We start from the raw sequence: 26,463 nt of genomic DNA on the forward strand, positions 1-26,463 counted from the left end.
AAGATTTTATTGAAGAACAAAAAAGTTCCAGTACAGTAGTAATATACATTTTGTAGGTAAGAATAAATTGCAAGACATTTCAGAAAAGTAAAAAAGGAGTAGAGAGAAAAAGAGAGAGAAGAAAAGAAGAAAAGAAAAAGAGATATCATCAAAAACATATTACAACAATATATAATAAATAAACGGCAGAATAAAAAAAAAATGCAACTTCATAATACAAGAATTAATAATTCAACAAGAGTTAGAACAAAATTGGCAAACTTCATACATTAATAATATCAGAATCATTAATAATAACAAGAAGATCAAGGAGGTTTAGATACTTCTTCCCTGCAAGGATTATGTAAAGGAAGGGGTTGGGCAGACAAGTTCAAAAAGGAGGTAATGGGTAACCATAGTAAGTCCCTTTTAATTGCAAGGGAAATAGGGTGAACATAAGCTCTATCTAGTCTATGATTATAGCAAACCCCATACCACCAGGCTTGATAAGAAATAAGGGAGGTATCCTTCCAAGCTTTCGTGATATGTTGAAACGCCACAGCAAGAAGGAGATCAACAATGGAGGTGTTAGCACTGGAGGAGGACCATATTTGTGAAAGACTACCAAGAAAAATATGAGAAAGAGAAAAGGGGAAATTGGTGGAGAAAATGGAATTAATTTGTTGCCATACTTTGCTCCAGAAAAGGTGAACAGCAGGACAAGTAAACAACATATGTTTAAGATCAGCCACCAAAGCCGAACAGGACCAACAGATAGACGGGATAGAAGAGTCAATGTGATGTAGTTTGCTTGGGGTAATTAAAAGTCTATTGTATATAAAAAATAGAGTTTGGGTTGTATTTGCCGCTCTAGATGATTTCCTTATTTTGATCCAAATGTTATCCCAGGTAGAAAGAAGAAAACAGTCATCTAAATCTGATTCCCAAGCACACTCCACAGCAGACTTCACTCGATGAGCAGACGAATCTCGCAGTTTTTTGTAAATTTGAGAAGCAGATGGGGAAGAGTGTAAAAATGGTAAGGAAATGCGAGAAGAATTATATTGAATGGAAGTACCCGTAGGAGCATCAAAAGTAGCTTGAGCCGCCGTTCTTAATAGAGTATATTTGGGATAAGAAGAGAGGGGGAGAGAGAAACGTTCTTGAAGAACAGAAAAGGGGATAAAAGAACCATCATGAAAAAGCTGATGAGTCCATTTAAGACCAAGAGATAACCAGTCACTCCAAAAAATAGATCTATTTTTAATTTTGATAAGAGAGTTATACCAAATAGGAGATTGTAAAAAACGAGCACGATCATCCAAGTTATGCAAAATAATAGGTTGAAAGGTCTTGCGAACATGTTGAAGGATGGGAAGAGAAAATTTCTTTGGAGCTTGCGACAATGAAACAGACTCTTCAAACGCAAAGGGATGAAAAAAGGAAGTTTCAACCTCTACCCACAAAGGACGGGAAGAAGAATCAGGAATATGATCAGAAAGGAAAGAGGTAGAGTGAGTGAGAAAAAAGGAAGTATGATATGAGGAAAAGTCAGGAAAATTAACACCACCTAAATGTTTAGGAGATTTAAGTTTAGAAAAAGACATTCTGGCAGTTTTGTTTTGCCATAAAAATTTAGATAATATGGAATAAATATTCTTGTAATAAAATTTGGGGATGTTAACTGGAAGATTCGATAAGAGAAATAAGACTACCGGAACCAACATCATTTTGATAGAATCTAATCTACCCCACCAAGATAAGAACAAGGGATGCCATTGTTTCGTAGAGGCAGTAAGAGCTGTTAGTAAATTTTTAAGGTTCAAAGCCACAGTATCCTTAATAGAAGGTGTAAACCAAAGACCAAGATATTTGATTTTATTTGGGCTCCAGTGGAAGGAAGAAGCTAAGAAATCAGCATGAAAACCGAATTTATTGAGAGGAAGGATTTCGCATTTGTCTACATTAAGCTTATAGCCAGACACTGATGCATAGTTTGAAACCTCTAATAAAAATGATGGCAGAGACGTATGAGGGTTCGAAAGAAATAACAGAATATCATCTGCGTACGCAGAGATCTTTAACTGTGTAGAACCATAAGGGAAGCCAGAAATATCAACGTTCATACGAATCTTAGTTAAGAAAGGTTCTAATGCTAAAATAAATAGGAGCGGAGAAAGCGGACAACCCTGCCGGACACCACGAAGAAGAGGAAAGGAGGAAGAGACAAGGCCATTGGCCAAAATAAAGGACCTAGGAGAAGAGTAGAGCATAGAGACATATAAAAGAAACTTAGGGCCAAAACCGAACCAAGAAAGGGAAGAAAAAATAAATTGCCAGTTGACTCTGTCAAAAGCTTTCTCAGCGTCCAGTGCAATAGCTGCCAATGACGTCTTATGAGAATGAGACTTGCTTAAGACATTAAAGAAAAGACGGGTATTATCAGATAGATGACGCCCTTTGATAAAACCACATTGTTCTTTGGCGATTAATTGTGGAAGAATTTTTTCTAAACGAAGTGCAAGGATCTTGGCAAAAATTTTGTAATCTAGATTAATTAAGGAAATGGGCCTATAATTCTTACAAAAAGTGTGATCTTTACCATCCTTAGGGAGAAGACAAATAAGGGCTTCCTGAAAGGTGCCCTCAGTTTGTTGAGACGCAATAAAGGATGAAAATAATTGATGAATTCTTGGAAGAAGTAGGGAGGAAAAATGGGAATAAAATTCTATAGTAAACCCATCGGGGCCAGGGGCCTTACCCCTCTTTAGAACTTGAATAGCCTCCAAAATATCTTTACGCGTGATATCAGCTTCTAAAGAGGAGAAGTCAACCTCTGAAGAGGAAGGTGGAGAAATGGAGGATAAATATCGAGTAATTTCAGACAAGACAGGAGAGGATTCAGGAGTATATAAACGTTGATAAAAATCCGTGAATTCAGCTAAAATATCCTCGTCTTTATGAACCACAACATTAGAGGAAGTAACAATGGATTCAATTTTAGTACGCTCTTTCTTAACTTTGAGGTATCTAGCTAAAAGATTACCGGCTTTATTTTGTGCGGTGTAGTATTTAGCACTAGACTTAAGTAAAAACAAATTGGCAGAGTCAGTAGAAATTTTATTAAAGGAAAGTTTAGCCTTAATAAGATCATCTAGGTCAGATTGTTTCTTAGAGAGATAAAAGGAGTTTCTAATTGTTTCATTTGTGCGTTAAGCAAATGAATAGATTGAGAGGCTTTACGATGCTTACGGGCAACAAATGTAATAATGAAATCTCTAGAAGCGGCTTTAAATGTATCCCATATAAGGGAAGGGGTTAACTGAGACGAGTCATTGTCCTCAAAAAATGAAGAAGCAAAATCCATAAAAGCTGGTGTAAACTGTGGGTCCAATAAAAGAGAGTTATTAACCCTCCATCTCCTAGTGCCTCTCATGGGGGGGAGTAAATCTAGACTTAAAGAGACTGGGGCGTGATCAGAAAGTAAAATAGAACCTATGTCAGAGTGAGTAATGAGTTGAGTGAGGGCTTTGGAAATGAAAATATAATCTAATCGAGATTGGGAAGAGTGAGGAGGTGAATAAAAAGTGTATTCTCGAAGAGTAGGGTGACAAAGCCTCCAAGAATCAACAAGAGCTCTTTGGGAAATAGTGGAGGTAAACAAAGAATGCATGTGGGAGGGGGACAACCTAGAATCAGATCTTCTGTCCAAAAAGGGGTCTATAACCATATTACAGTCACCACCCAAAATCAGATAATCATCAGTGTGTTGCATGAGCAGGGAAAGAATATGGGGCCAAAAGACTTTATCCGGAACAGTGGGAGCATAAATATTAATAATAGTCAGAGGGATTTTATTAATCAACAAAGAGACTGCTACCCACCTACCATCTGAATCATTATCTTGTTTGACAAGATGAACATCTAACCTCTTATGACATAAAATAGCGACTCCATTACGCTTCCCAGACCCAGGAGAGGCAAAAACATGACCAACCCAATGACGACGTAATTTAGGGATTTCAGTATCTTTAACATGAATTTCTTGTAATAACACAATATCCCCTTTTAAATTTGCTACATGAGACAAAACTCTTTGACGTTTAATAGATGAACCAAGACCTTTAACATTCCAAGATAAAATATTCAAAGACATCTACAGATAAGGGAGAAAATGCAAATAGAAAGAAAACAGAAAAGCATGAATAATTAAAAACTGGGTAATAATCATTACATTTGTAGGAGAAGAAAAAACAGAACATTGCAGGAAGAAGAAATAGTACCAAATACAAAAAAGAAAGAAGATACATAACCAAGTAAATACAACTGAAGAACCGCCATAAACACATTGTATTGAAAAGGCAAGGAAATCAGAGAATAAAGAAAGATTCGAAATTGAAGCAGGTGAAGAGAATGGGAATAAACGGATGAAAAGAAGAAGCAAAACATAGATTGAAGTACATGGTTAAAAAGAAAGAGATAAAGAAAAAGAAAAGAACAAGAAGTAAGAATAAAGAGAAAAGAAGTGAAACAACGGTAACAAAAGAAGGTATGATAAGCAAAAGAAGACAATAGAATAAAGAGAAGAGAACAACAAAGCAAAATAAACCAACTCCATAAACATAAGAACACATTAGCAAAAGACATACCACACGAGAACAAGAAAGAATGAGGGTGTTGGAACCACATCAGGGAAATGGGACGCCGAACGGGAAACCGCAGGACAACAACGACAGGGAGGACGTCATCCAGGAAGACTGAAGAAGATAACATACAGAGGCCCAAATATCCAAAACTAAAGAGAAAAAGACAAAATACATATATTAACAGTGTAGAACATTAGATCCAAAACCAGCAAAACAGCAAGCAATCTACATGAGGAAAACAACACAATTACAATCTGGATACATCCATAGAATCATGACGACATGTGTTCAAAAATTGTTGGAGAACAGCCGGGTCTTCATAAGATGTAGTCTTGTTGTTATACGTCACTTTAAAAAGGCAAGGATGAAAAAGGCCATATCTAGCATTGAGACTTCGAAGAGCAGGCCTCATTTCCAGGAACCTTTTCCGACGATCTGCAGTCACTTTGGCATAATCCTGAGTAAAAAATAGATTGGAGCCATGCCAAGAAATCTTTCCTTTTTGTTTGGCAGCTTGGAGTACCTTGAGCAAGTCAGTATATTCCAGAAAATATAAGATGCCACCTCTAGGTCTCGTTGAAGAGGAGGAAGAGACAGACATCCGGCCCAAACGATGAGCGCGTTGAATGTTCAAAGGAGGAGATTCAGGAAGACCAAGAAGAGAAGGTAAAAATGACTGGAAAAATGAGAGTGGATTAGAACCTTCAAGACCTTCAACCAAACCATAAATACGCAGGTTATTGCGCCTGTTGCGGTTTTCCAATTGTTCAACTTGTTGTTTAAGATGATCAATCTCTGTATGTAAAATGGGGACTTGATGCATGGTCTCCTCTGACGCATCAACCCTTTGTTCAAGGACCACAACTCTCTGGATGGTGTGAGACCAATTGTCTTCAAGGCTTTGTAAGCGCAAATTAGTTTCCTCCATATAGGGCTTCAGAGCACGAATTTCATCAAGGAGAAGCTCCATAGAGATTGAAGAGGGTGGATTAGTAGGAGAAGGAGGATTAGTTTTTACCCTTTTGCCGGAAGTAGAAGCCGCTGGTAACTTGGAAAGTTGTTTGGGGCGAGTGCCCGCCGAAGAGGGGGCTTTAGAGTCAGAGGACTCCGGGGGAGCTTCATCCATATTATCACGTAGGACATTAAAAGGATTATTATCAGCCAATGGAGGGGAGATAGTTTGGTGAGCCCCACTACGAGCACCACGCGGCATTGCCATGAAGAGAAGGAAAACAAAGTCCCTTTTGGTAATGGTATAGAGGGTCACAAGGAAAGAAGGTTCGGATAGCAATAATTGTCAAAGTTAGAGGAATTCCACAAAGAAGCGTTGAAGGAAGGATAAAATAAAAATGAGGAAAAAGGAGGCTGCAGAAGGTACTCCAATAACCATTACAAAGAAGTCCAGAGAATTTGTAACCCAATTGAGGAAAAAACCTTTGTGCATATGTTAATAGCAGAAATCCTGAAGAGAATGGCACTGATAATAAGGCAACGAGTGCGTCAGGAAAATAACATAACAGAAAACAAAATGGCGGCCGCTGCTCTGACTGACTGCATTTGACGATATAAAATCACCTTAACGGCATGGAAATTCTCCGCGACTCATCCCAGCGGTGGCTGAGGTATTCCGACGCTTGAAATGCCGTTTTCCGCGGTCCGATACCGAGAAAAAGAAGCCTGGAGACTCCCTGCTGCCTACGTTGCTGCGGAGCTCCCGAAAACGGCGGCCATCTCCAACGGCTCCGAAGCCACGCCCCCCAAAATAAAGCTTTTTGAAGTTAAGCTTTTCTTGTTCTGTAGCAGTGCTATTTCTGAATCAATTAAATCGAAACCTATTATGTGTTATAAATGTGCCTTCCTCATTGTTGGATCAGACTGAATTGACATAGAGAAAAAACACTGTCCTGCTATACTGACCCTTATTTTCGGTGATAGTTGGAATGATAGCTCAGCTGGGACATAGAATTTAGATTTTAGGTAACAGTTCTTCTTTAAAACAGAGGGTTTTGCTGCTAATAATTGAACATCTCCCCTTCAAGTATGGCCTTAACATAGTCCACATGTTTTTGCATGTTAAACATTCTAAGAACTGCAGGAGTTACCTGCCCGTGAGAGGTACGCTTTTATGTGCAAGGCTACTGGTGGATGTTGGACTTAGCCCTCTCTGCAGAGTCAGTTTTACCTTCACACCTCCTATGTTTGCTGAATTCATTTTGTGTTGGCTTTAGAACTCTGTGCACTTCACCACTGCTAACCAGTGCTGAAGTGCTTGTACTCACTTCCTAAAGCATGGTAGCATTGGCTTACACTTGATTGGCGTATTTAATTTACTCAAGTCCACGCTAAAATGGTTCACCTCATACACAGGGCATGTAAATTAAATGCTACTAATCGGCCTGCAGCACGAAATGTGCCAATCAATTAAGTAGCCCTTAAAACATGCCCCAGACCTGCCATTGTAGCCTGAATGCAGTTTTAAACTAATAATGCAACTTCACCATATACCCCCTTGCCAAGCCTTAAACTCCCCTTTTATTGCATATACGTAACCACTTAGATAGGCCCAAGTCAGCCCATAGGTCACAGTGCATTGTAATTGAAAGGTCAGACATTTACTTTTAAGTTTTACATATTCTGGTAGTGAAAAACGCCTACATTCGTTTTTCACTAATGTGAGGCCTACCCCTTCCAGAGGAACATTACATTTAATAAGTGTTAACGTTATATTGGGAACAGGTAAACCTTTCATGTTTGGTGTCTGCAAAATTATAATTTAAAACATTCTTTAATGAAAATGCCAGTATTTGACAGTTGCCTGGTCACATGACTGGTTGTAGGTGGCAGTTGGACTTAGTTTATTCCTTCCAGACAGTCACATAATAGAGGGATTAGGAGTGCCTGGATGAGCCATCAATTGGCAGGATGGGGGTTGGAGCTGTGCACAGCCCCACTGACTAGGCTGTGCCCTGCCTCAAAGAAAAGGACCTGTTCCCACTGCATAATTATGCAAACAGTCAGGGCAAGGGAGACAGGAAACTTCATGAACCTCAAAGGGAATTATCTAGAAAGTTCACCGACTTTAGAGAACAAACTGGGTAAATAAATAGGACCCTCAGACTCACTCTTCTGTTTACTTTCTGGACCTTCAGTAGGACTCTGAGGATGGCCTGCTGCTATGGCCTGGTTTGTACTTCAGAGGACTGCTTTTCTGCTTCTGACACAACTGCTTTGCTGCCTAAAGCCTGCCTTGAACCCTCAGGAGACTGTCCTGCTGTTTTAAGCCCTATTCTACTGCTGAACCCAGGTCTATCAGAGTGACCCCAAGGTGTAGTTGTCTGGTCTCTTAATCAGAGTCTCAGGGACAGAATGGGCTCCAACCATGTTGAGCCCACATCTAAACCCAGTCTCCTAAACTTCCAAGTGGTGCCCCTTCAGTTCTGGACTCTCGGTGGCAGTTATCCAAAATCCAAAATGTGGGAATTTTTGGCTAAAATCAGTTCTGAGAACCAAGAGGAGACCATAAACAACCTGCTTGTCTATCCACCCAATGTGCATCTCCAGTCAGCCTGACTTTGTGGCAGCGCTCGCCACTTTCTTCTACAGCCTAATGGAACACTTGTCAGCTACAGCTTCAAGCTTCATCCTGCTGGAGAATTTCAACTTCAAAAAAGAGACGGAGTCTGAATGTAGAAATCATTGCTGTGACTTCATCCCGCAGCTCCCTGACAATGGTGCCTCCACTTCGGACACAGTCTGCATCGTTGCCTCACTGAACATTACCTTCTCAGAACAGTCTGAAAGTAAGCGACGGATCGGCCCAATCCACTTTTTGGATCCGACCCGTGCCCTAACACAGTCTGCCACATCTTGTTTACTTTGACCCGGTCTTCCACAACTAGATATCTGTGGTTGGTGCCGTGATATTTTAGGCACTCGTTCTTCCATTATATTTCAAAAATTGATAACTCCAATTCTACTGATTAGATTTTTGTCATATTGGTGTCAAATGTATTACAACTTACTCTATTTTACCAAATTGGAGTGGGATTTTTTTTGAGTTGTGTTTTCACTTTATTGCTGTTTTCTTTCTGCATGAATACTTTAAATGTTACTTTTAAGTTAAGCCTGACTGCTTTGTGTCCAAACACTAAATGGTTAAGTAAAGGTTAATTTTGTGACTTTTGTGGTTCAACCTGATGAGGATTGTTGCTGTTGCTTGAGCATGGGTAATACCTCACTCAACCACCAACCCAATTTATCATTGTGGATATTTGCATATTTAGGGGCATGTTCATCAATCAGTGGCATCACTCTTGCGCCACTCAAGGGCGGTGCAATAACTAAGACAGAATATCAAGCAATGCAAGGCTACCTTGCCTGGCCTTGTGTGGCTTGATAAATCGAATTACTCTGCCCCAGGGAGGAATTCCATGGGTGGAGCATGGGTGTTCCCATGCAGCCACCCAATTATTTTGGTGCAATCCCATACTTACCATTGCTGACAGACCTGGGAATGTGTCAATTGCTATGCCTCCCCAGGTGGGACTTACAGAGTATATATACTTTTATATCTCCTTGTCTGTTTACATTTCCTTGTGTGCTGATAGAGGAAAATGCCCCAGAGGATTGTTTGTGTAGGAAACTGCCCCTTTTTGCCCAAAAACAAACCTGTCTGCAGAGCAAGCCTTCTTGCACCATGGTGCAAGGGAGCTTGTGTTGGCACAAGGCAGCACATTGTATACCAATGCAAGGAAAGGACCGGAATGTGCTGTATAATGTTAAATACAGCGCATTCCTGCCCTTTCCCTTTTATGCAGCATGGTGCAGCAAGTAGTCTTGCTGTGTTGTGTGAAATGATGGTAAAAATGCCCAGTAGGTTGCTGATTTAATGGTGGATGTGTGAGGAGTGCACACATATCAATGATGATGAAAAGGACTAGCACAAGTTCTCTGTTGACCTAATCTACTGTTTTTTCAATCAAGGATTTATTGTAGCTACTACTAACGGTCTCTGAATGGTTTAGATCAAGCATTAGATTTTATCTGAGCATTTTCATTCGATGATCGAGTAGTTATGATCTGTTAGTTAGTGAAATGGGAGTTGTTTCAAGGCTTCTGAAGATTTGCATATTTTATATTGCATTAGCCTCAAGCAGAGGTTTGAATTTCATGGAAAATATACTCTCAATGGATTGGCATCCTGTCCACATGCTCTCAGTAAACCATTTTCCATGACTCAGTTCAATCTTTGCAAATTCTCAGGCAATTTCTAAACTATTTAGGCTATTATTAAGAGCAATGCAATCATGATGAACTAAATTAAAATAATAACTACATTTAAATTTGCATCCATGCTATAATATAAAACCATTACAATAAACAGAGATATGACATATTGCTAAGTGATTAAAGTATATTAAAAAACCTTTGCTAATAAAGTATGGTATGAATTAAAAGCAAAGTTTGTTCTGACTATATTGATAAATCACGTATGTTAACATCTTCATGCTGCTATATGGATGGCAATATAGGTTGTTCAAAAAAAGCAAATCAATCAATCAAGTAATCAATCAGATTTGTAGAGCTTGGCTGATCACCCGTGAAGGTATCCAGTTATCCATTTAAATCCATCAAAATAGTGGCAAATTGTTCAAAGCATCTTTTCCATTCTTTGGGTCTCAGGATATTTTACAAACTTTGGTTAGACTTGTATAATTGAATGTGTTTATTTCAAATGTGTGTGAAGATTTTAAAAAACATCAATCTCTTATGTATTTTGTTTCCACAGACACATTTCCAAGAAAAGGTTATGAGAACCCAGACTTCAACAATGATGAAAATTGTATGGAAAATGTAAAAGTGACGAGAAGCAAGAACAGGTTTAAGTATTTTAATTCTGCATGCTGATCAGAATGTGGAATCAAAAGCAAGGGTTTCAGTTTATGTATTTTTTATTCTAGTGATGAAAATGGCAATACCATAGAGTCAAAGAAAAACATGGTTGGATTTCTGGAGCTAGTAAGTTTAATGCTTGAGGAATTTTTAAATAATAATTTACTTATGTGAGGAAATTAATTAAATACATATATTTAAGTAACACAAAATCTAGGAAGAAGTTCAGACTAATCACATTAATATATCCTCAATAAATGTAACAATGGCAGAAACTCCATTTCACAGGACCGTTTAGTTTAATCTTTTTAAATAATTAATCTTTATCTATGTCAACAATAATATACGCATAAATTATATATTGCACTCCACACAGCACTACAACAAAAAACAGATATTTACAAAGGGGAAGAAAGAAATAGAAAGAAAACCAGGTTGTCTTGTATCTCAAATCTAAATGTATGTGTAAGGTTCTTTTAGAGGTGGGAGCCAGGGCGTGCAGGTCCCACTGTGGCATAAGAAACACCTCCAGCACAACAATAGAAGGTGGTCCTGTCACATTTAAATTTCCCTGCCATTGCTTTATCCTCTGTACTTGTTCTTGATTTTATGGTAGGCCATTCTTTTTGAAAAAAACTCTTCCATTATTGCAGTTCTACCATTCTGGTCCTGCAGGGTGTAAAATCCATCACCAGTATGGTGACTAGAAATGCACTCCAGCATGGGTCTCTATTCCCACTACTCATATTATATGTGTCCCTGACATGATCGGAGTTTACTCACAGTAAGAATTGAAAAAGTAGCATTGCTTACTTGTAGGCCTAAAAAGAATAGGAACTACCACAATGCATGGCAATCCACCAACCCTAAACAGGATGGCTGGATCAACACCAAATTCAGAGTTCCCTTTATTGTGGATATAAAAAAGAAGCCTGGGGTGGCTCTGCCAAAGAGAAGGCAGCCTTTTGCCATACTCCATGTTGGACAGGGGAATGCAGAGGTGGTGGGATGTTTGCTGTTTTAGTTTAGTCCATTGCTGCCCTCTCCACAATCAATGTTGAAGATTGAAGAAGTGTCTGTGTAGAAACGTCAACATTAGAATAAAAGCAGAAATGTTCAAGTATATGTATGATGTTGTATCATTTATTACCATGAAAATAGACATCAATAACTACTTAAATTTGTATTTATTTTTTTAGTTTAGGTTCGCCGATGCCTTTGATATTGTCCTAATGATTGTGGGCTTAATTTGTGCACTCATCAATGGCCTTGGACTGCCCATTAGATTTATCATCTTTGGCCAGATGATGGATATTTTTATCAAGAACAGTATTACAAATTCATCTGAAGGTAAATATCTATCTGAGGACACTGAACTATTCATTATACATATTTACTGCTATTGAGTTATTTCAATGTAATCAACAAGCTGATAAAGTGGTCAAATGTAGCCCATCAACGTAGTACACAGTCATTCTTTGTAATGTACTTTGAATTATTTCAAGGTTTAAAGTTAATTTAAATGCAAACCACAATTCTATTATGTAAAACTACTAAGAAGCACCCACAAATATATAGGAAAAAGTATGTCATGTATGCTTTGCAGATATTAAATTCATGAAGTAAAGCAAAAAAGTGCCTCTTCTTGTGTTTTCACCTTAATTGTTTTTTTTACTCTGCACTAGGATAATCTACTAACCAGGCCTCAATGCATGTGCATTGTATATAGTTTCCCAAAAATATATTAAATATTAATTCTTCTATCTCATGCTAGGGACCAGCTAGAAAAATTACTAAACAAATATTGTTGATAATTATTAGAAGCCTGAAATGAAAGTAAAGTTTGATATTTCAGAAATTTGAAAAGTGACTTTTAAAAAGTTACATTTCCCCTGCCTGAATATCCTGGAAGCTAATATGCATTAACCCTCAACTGTCACTCAGCTGATGAATAGCGTTAATGAGGTTTGTTTCCCAGGCAGGAAGAGCAGTTGGGCTGTGCCACGAAATGCAATGTACTTCAAAGGGGCCTCCCTTGTTACAATCAGATATCAAATGACACCTGAACAAGCCCTTCCTTTGTCTTGTTAATCAAACGGACACCACACCACCCAGTGGGGAGGGTGGAGATGCCCCAGAACTTATCTGGAGTGACCACAGAGGAAGGGCTGCCCACTACCCTGATAACATTTCTGGGTGGGTACACAGGCTTTATACAATAAAAGTTTCTCCATATTGTATTTTGTGAATGAGGGGCACTGTGGGATTGTTTGCAGTTGTGCATACAAGAACTGTTGCAAAAGTGGAGAGTGTTACCCTAGGATCTTTTACCCTGTTTGGTAGGCCAGTAGACACCCACTCACAAAAATGTGGCACACCAAGATGCCTTCTTCAGAACACTCTGGACCTGTGGAGGAACTGAAAAAAGATTGTACCTGCTGTTTGAGACCTGTGAGGAGACATGAAGTACTGGACCTGTTCCCAATTGTACCTAGAATAAAGAAATAGACTTCAAGGGTCAATTGTCTGACCTCCAGTCTGGCTACAGGGACATAACAATCTGCATGAGTCCTTTTTCCCTGAAGTGCCCCGATGACAAGTACCAACTAAGCTTGACATAGATCCTGCTAGTGGCAGGACATCAAGATCTCTGAAGGACTGAGACAAACCTGCTACGCTGATGCATCCAAACTGTGACCTCCCAGGGTTGAAGAAACAGGTTTCCCCCACTATGAGCTGCTCAGCAGCAGCTGGTCAGTTTCAGCGGTACCTCAGTGAAAAGGTATCCAGCCTCATGGAGACTTCATCAGACACATCCTGCATGTTTGCCCCACTGGAGGTTTCAGAGCTCAAAAAGGAGACTATGGACTCAGCACAGCAAGCAAAGTTGCTTCACTGTGTAAAGAGAGCAGAATTGTGCCATATCTAGTAAGATGTAATGCTGTTCTGCCCTTTTCCAGCCCTGGTGTACTTTATGCTGCCACTTGCAGCATTTAGTGCAAGAGGTTTGTGTTGTTCCAATTGTACTCTTTGTACAGGATGAGGTCACTCCCTGTTCAAAAACTATGCTTTAATGTGTTTGCCTCTTTGGATGAGTGCTGGAGAATGCAGGACACAAGAAAAAAGAGAAAAATGAGGAGAAATCAAAATATTTCTCCTTGTTATGCATGCCTTTAAGGTGGTGCAGGATTTTGTCACAAATACCTGTCCATATTTCTTTGTGGATTTGGATATGCATTAAAACCCATGGGTGATTACATAGGAATGCCCATATACTAATCATGAATGCCTCCTCAACCTGAAGTAATGCAAGGCAGCACATTGTAAAGCTTTGGGTTACTTTTGGTTACAATCCTATACAAATCAAGATTTGCTTTGGTTTGGTAATATCAACAGAACTCTGTGTGGGGGGGTTTGCTTTAAAATTCCAAAGTAAAATCTGGCCGAAGGTAAACATTTTGAATCGGCAAAGGAATAAAAAGTATCTGGCTGGTGAAAGGAATCGCTAGGGCGTGGAAATTAAAATTTTCACACTCTGAGCTTTTCCAGCCAAAACCAACGGTATCACTGGGACCTCATCCAACACCTATCCAACATTGTAGATCCCTCCTCAGATATATAGCCTGCTATCTTGTCCACCTGAAGGATTTCAAATTCCATTTCCAAGACCAAGTCACTTACTGCTTGTTATGCTGATTGGCATGAAGGACAGCGACAAAGGACCTCCCCTTCTCTTTTCCTTGGGCAAGTTTCTGAATGGTGTCCCACCTGCAGTTCAGGATCTTCATTTTTCTTTCCACAGTTGCCTTCATGCGTTCTTTGGCCTGCCTCTCTCCTGTTTGATCTATCGGGTCCAATGGAGAGCTGTTCTAGTAATGCAGTCCTGTTTTTTTCAGATGGCATGTCCTATCTATCTCCATCTATTTCTCATAATGATGGTGTCCATGCTCTCTTGTTTGCATCTAGTGAGCAGTTTCTGATTGGAAATGGTTTGTGGCCAGAAAATACACAATATTCTTCCCAGGTTACTGGTGTGGAAGCCTGACAGTTTGGTGAGGTGGCTTTCATCATCAACCAGCATTCTGATCTATAAAAGAGTGTGGACAGAATGCAGCTCTGGTAAAGCTTCAGCTTGGTGTTGGTGCTGTACTGAGTTGACCTCCACACATTGCTCAGCATCCTAAAGGCATTCCTGCCCTTGTTCAGTCTGCACTTGATGTCACTGTCTGCCCCTCCATAATTTCTGATAGTACTGTCTAGGTAGGTGAACTATTCAGTCATCGCTAGGTCTTTCTTGATTGGTGAAGGTTTGGCAACATTGAATGACATGACTTCAGATTTCTTCATGTTGAACTTCAGGCCCAATTGCTGTGCATTGATGTTGAGGTTAGATGTGTTTTCCTACATATCCTGGTGTATGTGAGAGAGTAACCCCATTTCTCTGCATAGTTAAATACCTCTTCTGTAGATAAATAAGGTGCATCTGATGCCTCTGGCTTGGTATTCAATTGTGTGTTAGATCAACTAGCTGCTGACTGATTTGAAGAGCAGCGCTGACATCAAGCATCCTTGCCCCCTCAAGTCTTTACTTTTAAGCTAAACTCTTTATCTTCCACCTTGCAGGCAACATTTTCAAAGAAGCTCTTGATGGGGAGAACAATTTGCTGTGATATGCCATAAGCTCTGTGTTTGCCAGAGGATGTCACAATGGATACTCTCAAATTCTTCTCAAAAGAAAAAAGAAAACAATGCACAGTTATATGATGTTGTGTAGAGTAAGAATCTGATTAATGCACTATCTGCCCTTTTTTATTTTTTTTTATAATTTTTTATTGAGCAGAGGAGAGCAGGATAAAAAACAATCTTTAAACACTATTACGATTTCTTTCTGATACATGCATGAGTCTGAAACAACAAATCCTAGCATACCAAACTAAAATCAAAGATATAGACTTGTAAAACAACCCCACATAAAAATAGCATAATGCTTTCTTATAATACAAGCCATAAAAATAACCTAAAACAAAGTGTAGGGCTACTAAAGTGCAGTGTGCAGCACTATAGGACTTTCTACAGAACTTCAATTTTATATTGATAACAATTTATCTAATGGCCTCCAATCCCCAGTAAGAAAAGCATCTGCTTTCCCCAACCTTCTATCCCGCCACATTTTAATCTGTTTCATCGGATCAACAATAAATTGCGCAAAAATACAAATTTTCTTAAAGTGCCGTATATTAAAGTGCTAAGTGCTAAAGTGCTAAACCACTATCTGCCCTTGTGGAGCCCATCCTGTTATTTTCCTAAATTCAAGTCCACGAGCTCAGAATTGTGCTGTATAATGATTTTTACCAGGATTTTATTCAGGATTGACAGAAAGGTGATTCCTCATTAGTTGTTACAGTTGGGTAATGCACCTTTCTTTAAAATCTTGATGATAATGCCTTTATTCCAGCCATCTGTTACTTTTTTCCCTCCCATATCTATATAAACAGTGGTTGGAGGATCTTGGATGATGTTTCAGGGTCTGCCTTGAACATTTATGCATTGCAATTGTCTTAGCCAGGAGTTTTGACATTCTTGAGAGATTGGAGGGCAGGGACAATTTAGTCTTTCTGTGATGAGGTGTTTTGCATATCCAAGTATTTCTCTGCTTCTTGGATAACCACTTCACTTGTTGGCACTAATCTGTTCAAGACGTCTTTGAAGTGCTCAACCCAGCTTCCTTCCTGCTCTCTCTGCATTGTGATTAGTTTGCTTTGCTTGTCAAGGAGAGGGGTGTTGCATTTTGCACAAGGTTTTTCACTGCCTGTCTTTGATATCTTGAAGACCTTCCCCGTTCTCTACTGGGTGCCTCCTCTGCATGGCTGGGAAGGTTATCAGTGTATGCCCGTTTGTCTGTTCTTGTGATTCTTATTACTGCTCTGTTTGCTTCTAAGTATGGTTGCTTGTACTTCTCCCGCAACTTCTCAGATGTCATGTCCATGAGATTCTTTTTCCTGCCCTCCTGTGTTCAATATCTTGCCATGTGTCTTGTCTTATCCATTCTTTTCTCTTCCTTGTCTTGGTCCTCAGGTATGTTTCATTGCTCTTCACATATATTGTAGAGACCTGTTCCCATTTCTAGTTGACTGCATCTGCTATGGCTTGCCTGATCTTCCGTGTGTTCCAGGAGTTGAAACCTGCTTTTGATTTATAAGATTAATGCCTTCTTGGTCTTGGGAAAATCCGAAAGATCAATGTCACCTGACAAAAGGGAAAGATGGTGTTTCACAGAAGCTAATGTGGAATGTTCCAACCACTATTGACATAATTTTCCAACAGAATAAGTGATAACTGTATCTAAATGTGGGTCACGAGGATCAGGTCTAATTTGGGTAAAACCCTTAGTAAGATTCAAAAAACATAAATGACCAGCATCACTGTTTGTAGGCCACAATACTCAGCCCACCCGATTTATCATAGATGAGTTAAAAGAGCCATTCTGTATTAGCCAAGTCAGGTCATCAATAGTATAATTTGTGTGTGTATGCTTCACAACTCATATTGAGCTAACAATGGAAAAGAAGGAACATTCAAATTGTTTGCAGTGGCCAAACCGAAGCAGGTAATTTGTTGCACTGTCTGATTTAATAATGTTTGAGATGGTATTAAACATGCACGTTGCACAGATTCACTCCCCTGCACTTGGTAAACTTTGGTTCCCCAAATAGACTTTAAATCAACAGTGTCTTTCCACAAATTGGAAACCTTCAGTGACAGATCATCTATAACAAATTAGGAATAAATTAGTTTAGTGTGTGTAAGCATATATTTCTTCAATTTAAAATAATATGATGCTTGTTCAAATGGATTGTAACCCGTAAAATAAGAACATTTCTTTTTCTGTGCATAATTGAATGTGGGTCTTTGAGTATTTGATTTGTGAATAAAGTGATGGCCATAATGTTGGTAACAAAATAGATCTGCATAATCTGCTGAACTCAAATATAGGCAAAAAGAAACATTGATGGACAGAATGCAGAACAATGTCATACATTCACCCCAGTACAGACATCTGAGCCTAAATCCGTCATTTTTTTGCTCACCATGGGAACAGTCCAGCCCGAACTGCCAAGCCAGGTCCTCCCTGGACTGGAAACAAGCATCCCAGGACCGGTTTCCGGCTTTCAGCCCTCATCAGCCAGGATAGCTTGACTCCAGTGGCATGGAGAGCACGGGACCCACGTTAGGGCATGCCCATCCCACTCTGAGTGACAAGTGGAAAAAGAACAATTGATGGACAGAATGCAAAACAATGTCATACATTCACCCCAGTACAAAGATCTGGGCCTAAAACCATCGTTTTTTGCTCACCATGCCATTCCAGTTCAGACCCAGACATATGCAAATCAGTCTTGACCCTGCACTCAATGGGAACAGTCCAGCCCAAACTGCCAGGCCAGGCCCTCCCTGGACTGGAAACAAGCATCCTAAGACTGGTTTCAGGTTTTCAGCCCTCATCAGCCAGGATAACTTGACTCTAGTGGCATGGAGAGTACAAGACCCATGTCTGGGCATGCCCGTCCTACTCGGGGTGACAAAAGCAAAAAGAACAATTGATGGAAAGAATGCAGAACAATGTCATACATTCACCGCAGTACAGAGATCTGGGCCTAAATCCATTGTTTTTTGCTTGCCATGCCATTCTAGTTCAGACCCAGCCATATGCAAATCAGTCTTGACCCTGTGCCCAATCGGAACAGTCTAGCCTGAACTGCCAGGCCAGGTCCTCCCTGGAATGGAAACAAGAATCCTAGTACTGGTTTGGGGATTTCAGCCCTCATCAACCAGGATAGCTTGACTCCAGTGGCAATGAGAGCACAGGACCCACGTCTGGGCATGCCTGTCCTACTCGAGGTGAGAAATACAAAAAGAACAATTGATGGACACAATGCAGTTCAGGCTGACCTGTTCCCATGAGGCACAGGGTCAAGACTGATGTGCATATGGCCAGGTCTAAACTAGGGGTGGGTGGAATTTGCGAAATCCACTTTCGCAAATTATCGCGAAAATGTTAAAAATTATCGCAAACATGCGGAAATATCGCGAAGATGCGGAAGTTTTTTTCCTGCATGTTCGCGAGATTTTCTGCGTGGTTGCGGCTCGCCAACTTACCCATGTGGTTGCTCGCGGGCGCGGCCATCTTGCTTTCAGTTGTCTCGCGGTGCATGATCGCGAGAAGAAAGACGTGAACGCGCGACGCATGACGTCACTGCGTCGCGAGACAGCGCAAATGGCTAAAAACAATACAACATCTCATGGAGAACATGACCGGATCAAGAAAACTTGTCGGCGAACGCAGGGATTCAGGTGAGGCGATCGCGCGCACGCGAGAATGTATTATTTTACAGCGCGAGCAAGAAACAAATTATCGCCAAGCTGCGGAATGCGGAAATTTTGACATTTTCGCGCTTTCCGCGGAACGCGAAAATGTCAAATTATCGCAATTTCCGAGAACGGAACGAAATTTTAGCCCAGGCCTAGTCTAAATTGGGGTGGCATGGTGAGCAAAAGAATGATGGATTTAACCCAGATCTTTTGACTGGGGTGAATGTTTTGATTTGTTCTACATTCCATCCATCAATTGTATGTCTTTTGCTTTCTCGCCCTTAGTGCACCAGGTATGCCCAGACGTGGGTCCCGGGCTCACTGTGCCTCTGGAATTAAGCTATCCAAGCTGATGACGGGTGAAACCCTGAAACAGGTCCTAGGATGCTTGTTTCCGGTCCAGGGAGGACCTGGCTTGGCAGTTCAGGCTGAACTGTTCCCATGAGGCAGATTTGTTCTGCATTCCGTCCATCAATTGCGTGTCTTTTGAATTCAAATATAGATCTTTCCACATCAAAAACAGTATAATATAATAAATTAGAAAACAAAGAATTAACAGGACTGACATCCCAATCATCTGAATGCATTCCAGGCAAAACAACATCTCCCAAAGAAACATGGAAGACGTATGTAATTTGGAGGGTCTCCGTCGGACCATATACATCAAAAGCCACTTTGTCTCAAACAATGCCATCAGCGATCAGGTCTGCTGAAAAATTAGCTGTTTGGTTTCTTTTCAATTTATGTGAAGAAGAATGTGGGACCAGTACCCCATCACCCAGTTCCACAGCAGAGCGTTCAGGCAAGTAGTGGCCATTGATCAAAAGGAAAAAGACAACCACGAATCTAATCCACATAAAGAGAAACACCATCGACAACATGATCCATATGTAAGTCCATGGTGGGACTAGGTATGTGCTCTTTAACCACGAGATGAGATGAAGACACAATTCCGATTCGGAGGCACAGCAATAGACAAAGACAATGAAGAGGTATCTAAAAAAAAGTTATCCTGGTCAAGATAGAAACCGCTGGAGCCGAGCTGAAACAGTGGTGTTTCGTCTCCATTAGAAGCTGAATGTATTACAGGTTTAGGGATATCAACCATAAGATCAACTGGCGAGGGAGATTACTCATTTTCCACAATTGCAAGCGTTGAAGGCAAAACAGGCAATAAATCAATTGAAGACTCCATCGGCCCTATGATGTAGTTTGACTTGTTCAACGTAAATTAATTGGTTATCTTTGCATCCAGGCAGCAGAGGTAAAATGACAGTTCGGGTGCCCTTTATACTAAGTACTGGGACCGGAGCATGGTAGAAGGGTCCACATTTTGTGTTCGCCACTTTTTCCCAGATCAGATCTCCAACTTTCGGAAGCAGGTCAATAACAGGACTAAGATTGCTGTATCCATCGGCGAGGGTAAATGCGATTTTGCTAGAGCATCTCTTTTGTAGATTCTGTAACATAGCACAATAGTTATCTATGTCAAATGTCGCGGCAGCCACCACAACGTCTAGACCATCAAGGTCAGGCACAAACATCTTAATGCCAAAGAGCATTTTGTACGGGGTCCGCCCACCCAGAGATCCTCTAGGGAGATTGAGTGCATGTTGAACCCCATATAGTTGAGTTCACCAGCCCCTGCCTGTACCCTTGCTGTTAAAGATTGCTTTAGGTCATGGTTCATCTGCTCCACAACTGAATTGCCCTCAGGCTGATATGGAGATGAAAAATGCACCTGCACCCCCATCGACTTCATCAAATCCTGGTAATCCTTAGAGGCAAAAGCCGGACCTTGGTCTGAATGGAAGGTGCCACAGTCATATGTCCTTATAAAGACATGCAAATCTTTTATAACAGTACGAGCGCCAGTACAGTGCTGCGCCCAAACCCAGAAGAATCTAGTGCATGAATCTGCTGCAACTGAAATGTATTTGAAAGCATTGTTAGAGTTCAAGGGACGACATAACTCTCTAGTTATGTCGAATTATCAGGTAATTTAGATCCCTCTCAGTCAGGTTTTTTGCCTAAATATAGCACCAAATCAGCCTTACTAGCGGTAACTGATAACATCAAAATGACCCTGGATAAAGGCCATTCTATGATTCTGGTGCTATTAGACCTATCAGCTGCTTTCGACACTGTTTCCCATCAAATACTACTCAGAAGGCTGAAGGAGATAGGACTAAGAGACTCTGCCTTTCGCTGGATGGCTAGTTTTCTCTCTGGTCAGACTCAGATGGTTAACCTAGGCCCATATCGTTCAGCACCCATAGAACTTACCAAGGGAGTTCCACAGGGCTCCTGTTTGAGCCCTTCTCTATTTAATATCTATGTAGCTCCATTGGCTAATGTTCTGAGGAAGCATGGTTTTGTTCCGATATCTTACTCTGACGATACGCAGCTACTATTTCCCTTCAGTGAAATAGCCCTGTCTATTCAGGAAACCTTCTCTTTGGGCATGAATGCTATTTCACAATGGATGAGGAACAACTTTCTTCAGTGAAATGTTGGGAAGACCGAGCTCTTACTTTTTGGTGAAGCCCCATTATTATGGTCTCCCAACTGGTGGCCCTCTAATCTTGGAAAGTCTCCTATTCCCAAAACTTCTGTTAAGAACTTGGGGGTTTGGCTAGATCAGGCTCTCACTTTTAAAAGACATGTTGGCCAGACAGTTGGTGCATGCTTCTACACCTTGGGCCTTCTCCGACGAGTCTTCCCATTACTTCCAGATTCAGGCTCTTATACTAAGTCGTTCAGACTACTGTAATGGTCTGCTGCTGTCTGCAACTGAAGTGTCAATCAATAAATTACAGGTGGTGAAAACCCTACAGAAGAGGGAGAAACGAGTGGGTTCCGCCCCCTGGTTCACGGATGAGCTCCGCCTGCTTAAGAAAGGATGTAAGAAACTGGAAAGGGCCTGGAGGAAGAAATTTGATGCGGCCAGGCGTAAGGATTACTGGACAGCTATGAGAGCCTATAAAGCGGCCCTCCGCCTGGCAAAAACACAATTTTTTGAAGAGCGAATACAACTTGCCTCAAACTCCTCCAGGGAGACCTTTAAAGTGGTGCAAGAACTGCTAAAAGTTCCTGAGCCAGCAGTCTCCCATGACCCCGAGAGGTGTAAGGAGTTGGCTAATTTTTTCCACACTAAAATAGCAAAAATATTAGACTCGTTACCCCAGGTGGCTACATTCCATGGGATTCAAGAAGACCCCCTCCCTGCGGGGATAAAAGAGTGTCCCTTCTCCCTTGACATGTTCGGCCCAGTTTCAGAAAGTGAAACATTAAAAGCCATAGTGTCTATAAAAAGCGGTTCCCCCATGGACCCTGTCCCCTTTAAAATTCTAAAACAAGCGGCAATTGCTGTGGTCGGGCCCATTACGAACTTGATCAATGCCTCCTTCTCTCGTGGTTTGGTGCCACCCACCTGGAAAAAAGCCGTGGTCAAGGCTCTTCTAAAAAAATCTAACCTCGACGCGACTGAGCTGGCCAATTTCAGGCCCATTTCTCTGTTGCCAGGTCTCAGCAAAATTGCTGAGAAACTTGCTAATCATCGACTGTCCAACTTTCTTGAGTCAAATGGTCTGCTCCGAGACTCGCAGACCGGCTTCCGTCCCGGCCATGGTACCGACACGGCCCTCTTGGCGGTCGTTGAGGAATCAAGGCGCATCTTAGATTCGGGAGGATCAGTGGCAGTGATCCTCCTGGATCTGAGTGCGGCATTCGACACCGTTGACCATCAGGTGTTGACCCAACGGCTGTCAAAGGTGGGTGTGGCAGGTATCGCCCTGAAATGGCTCTGCTCATTTCTGGAAGACCGTTCCTATCAGGTCTGGGAAGGAAGCAACAAGTCTCCATCTATTTCTCTCCAGTGGGGGGTGCCGCAGGGCTCGTCCCTGAGCCCGACATTATTTAATGTCTACATGGCCCCCCTGGAGGATGTGGTGACCCCTTATAACATCAAAATCATCAGCTATGCTGATGATACCCAGCTGGTGGTCGCCCTTCCTCAACTGGTGGAGAACCCTGACTTGTTGCACTCATGTCTGGCGGACGTCCACACCTGGATGAGCAGTTCAGCCCTGAAGCTGAACGGCTCTAAAACAGAGATCATGCTGCTTGGAAACAAAGCGCCATCATTGCCACCTTCATGTTGGCCAAGCTGTATGGGTGACTTTCCAACCATGAAAGAGGAGATCAAGAGCTTAGGAGTCTGGCTAGAGCAAGATCTTTCCCTTAGAACTCACGCCAAAAGAACTGCGGGAGTCTGCTTTGCCCTGCTGCGGGCTGCGCGGAAAATTCTTCCGCTTCTTCCTTTTCCATCAAGGAAGTTGTTGATTCAGGGTTTGATAACATCTCGCCTTGATTACAGCAATAGTCTGTTTCTGGGCGCCCCTGAATCGACTTTTAACAAGCTCCAGCAGGTGCAAAACGCGGCAGCTAGACTCCTTATGGGTATCCCCCGAACAGAATCCGCCAGACCCGCTCTCAAGGCACTGCACTGGTTACCGGTGCGGGAGAGAGTACAGTTCAAGGCACTGTCCATCGCCCATAAAACATTCCAGGGCGGTGGGCCCCCTCTTTTAGGGAGCCTGGTAGTGCCTTACAAAGCTAATAGAGCACTGAGGTCTGACCAGAGGTATCTGCTCCAGGTCCCGAGAGTAAAAAGATCACGCACGGGAGGGAGGAGATTCTCTGTGCATACAGCAATGCTCTGGAACTCCCTCCCACTAAAACTCCGCGCCGAGACCTGTACCCTGCGTTTTCGCAGAGACTTGAAAACACATTTGTTTCCCCGGTGAGTCGCCATCCTTACTCCATGGTCCCACGGTTGATGCACTGTTCATAGCGCCGGGATGCCCGAGGGTAGCTGCGCGCTATATAAGTTTTAATAATAATAATAATAATAATACGGCGGCGCAACTGGTTTTGAATATGCCACCCAGATCTGCTTCCCGCCCTCTTTTATTAAAACTTCATTGGCTCCCAATACGACATCGGATTAAATTTATGGTTTGTTGTACCATTCACAAAGCATTATTTAATCTTGGTCCTAGCTAACTGGCAGAAAAATTCAGCCCCTATCTTCCCCCGAGATCTCTGCGTTCCAGCACCAAACATCTACTGATAGTTCCTAGAATCAGGAGAGCGAGACCAGTAGGTAAATCTTTATCATACCTTGGACCGAAATATTGGAATGAACTTCCTTCTTCTTTGAAAGAATGCTCAAATCACTTAGCTTTCAGGAAATCACTTAAAACTAGTTTGTTTTGCTTCTAATAAAAATAAATAGAATCAACCTTATAGCCTTCTTTATACAACTGATACGCCTCCACAAAAGCACAGAGATACTCCTTGGAGTCGATTCTGGCGCTATAGAAACGCCCAAATAAATAAATAAAGTGATCAAGATGAATACAACGGTTGATTAGAAATGAAAAGTTGAGTGTGTGGTGGACGCAAGACAGTAGAAGGTTTAATCTGTTGACAAATGTCACAGGAAAGTACATATTTGCTTGCTTGTTGATCTAATCCGCACTACCAATAATGTTGCTGTAAAAGAGTAATGGTGGCTGTCACTCCTGCATGTGCAGAAGCCATTCCTTCATGCGCTGGCATAATAAGCGAAAGTCTGCGGTGGTCGTTGGCACTCAAGCGATCACCAATAGAGGGAATATTCACAAACAGAACTTGGTCAGTGGTCAAGTGATAAGTATAACGAGCGGTCAGGTGCAGTAAAGGTAGCAATTCCTTTTTGTTAAATAACCCTTACACACTCTTGTAGTGTCATGCTTCATCATTAGGTTCACCCTGACTCATCAAGGTCAGGGTGGGCTCGACCATGTTCCAGGGAGCACTTAAGAGATCGTGGCCAGAGGGTTTAAAGATTAAAACTCCTCCTACGGTTTCCAGGTATTCCTTTATTAGCAGAACCATAGGGGATATGAACGTTTGAAAAATGGGGGGTCGCAAGGAGGTAATGGTCCTATGACCCTAGTGCCAACATGTTTCATTCCTCAAAAAATGGTCCATAGGGGTGATGTAGACAGTAGAAAGCTGCATTCATACGAAAAAGGAAAACAGATCACTTATCTCTCATCCTTTTCCGCAATGTTTCAAATCCATCTGTAAAAGAAACATATACAAATTGTTAGGCGCATACTTTTCCCATCCGCGCTACACCTCCGTCACTCATAATTGCCATTTGTGATGGGTGCTACAGTGCAAGTGAATTCTAAGGATATCGCATCTTAACCGTGCTTTAAAGGTATCACACTCACTTAAAGCATTAATCCGTATGGGGTGGCAATGTCAGTTACATCCAACCACCCGACCCATGACTCCAGTGTAATTACACACACCTTTGCATCATATTTACCACACACCTCACCACTCACCAAATTTCTGCTCTCATACGCGCCTGAGTGGTTGGCACCCTGGGAGTTTTCTGACTTTTTTCCAACTGTCTCTAATATAAGTGAGGTACTTATGTTGGTATTGTACTAAACTTTGGAGGACGTACCCCACTAGGAGCCCATCTCCCCCTTCCAGTCCTGGAGAAGTTTCTTCTCCTAGTGGCCATAGTTCGTGAGGGATAAGGTGTACCCTCCTTCGTTGCAGCAATTGCAGCCAAAATATCATAATCAATTTTAGTCATGGATCTTGTAACAGCTGCTACCGTGCATGTAGCTACTGCAGATTTGGCGGCTTCATCATCCATAGCATTACCAACAGTTTGTACTCCCACATGATGATTACCCAATGAATGGATTGCATGTGTGAGTGGCAAAAGTTCCTTAAGAGCAGCCACCCGGACCCAAAGCATTTTATGTTTTATTGTGCTACCTTTAGAATCACAGAAATCATTCTGTTTTCAAAAGATTAAGTGTCATTAAAGGATTGTACACAGTAAAAGGAATTTCACACTACAAGTGTAGACACTTCAGGATCAGCAAACTCAAGGGCTAATAGTAAAGAGCATAACTCGGCCTATTGCGACTTACAATCCCCAAGGGATTGTGTGCGAACCGGGGAGGATTTAAAATCACCGCCCACTATTGTCCCTGCCAAATAAGCGCAGGCTGCAGAATAAGCATGTTGAGAACCAAAAGCTGGCTGTGCAGACCCATCAGTGTAAATGATACATTTATAGTGAATAAGAGGGAGTAGGGATAAAGGAAGAGGTTGAACATGTTCATATTGTAAAAACTCTTGAGTCTGCAAAGAAGGATCAAAATTGAAATTGACATAAGCAATGTCAACAAACTAGCCCATTGTATCCAATGAAGATGCAGAGCTTTAGAATTGGGCACACTTGCCTTGGTGACAGCTTCCAAAGCCGGCACAGGCGAGACCATGAAAATGCATTTGCCCTGAGCCAGAGAGCGTTCTTTTAGAAGCGCCATCTGTTCTGGCATTGAAGAAATAGCGGTAGAAGAAAAACGCATTTCAGCAGGAGTATATAAATGCAATTTGTATGCTATCTGTTGCCGAGGGCGATGAATGCATTCAAGTCACGGTTCTCAGAAGCCAAAGCGTGACTGAAAAATCCTTTGGAAATATTTAGCGT

General features: G+C 41.4%; 1 protein-coding gene across 1 annotated transcript in view; it reads left to right on the forward strand.

Moving 5' to 3' along the window:
• Positions 1-26,463, forward strand: part of ABCB5 (ATP binding cassette subfamily B member 5) — an 837,677-nt gene that overhangs the window by 215,273 nt on the left and 595,941 nt on the right. Inside the window, exons 3-5 of the mRNA XM_085630938.1 lie at positions 10,414-10,504; positions 10,586-10,643; positions 11,717-11,867. Coding sequence (XP_085487064.1) covers positions 10,414-10,504; positions 10,586-10,643; positions 11,717-11,867 — 300 coding nt within the window. The remainder of the gene's footprint in view (positions 1-10,413; positions 10,505-10,585; positions 10,644-11,716; positions 11,868-26,463) is intronic.

Source organism: Triturus cristatus, chromosome 10 (genome assembly GCF_964204655.1).
Source record: "Triturus cristatus chromosome 10, aTriCri1.1, whole genome shotgun sequence".
NCBI classification, from domain to species: Eukaryota; Metazoa; Chordata; class Amphibia; order Caudata; family Salamandridae; genus Triturus; species Triturus cristatus.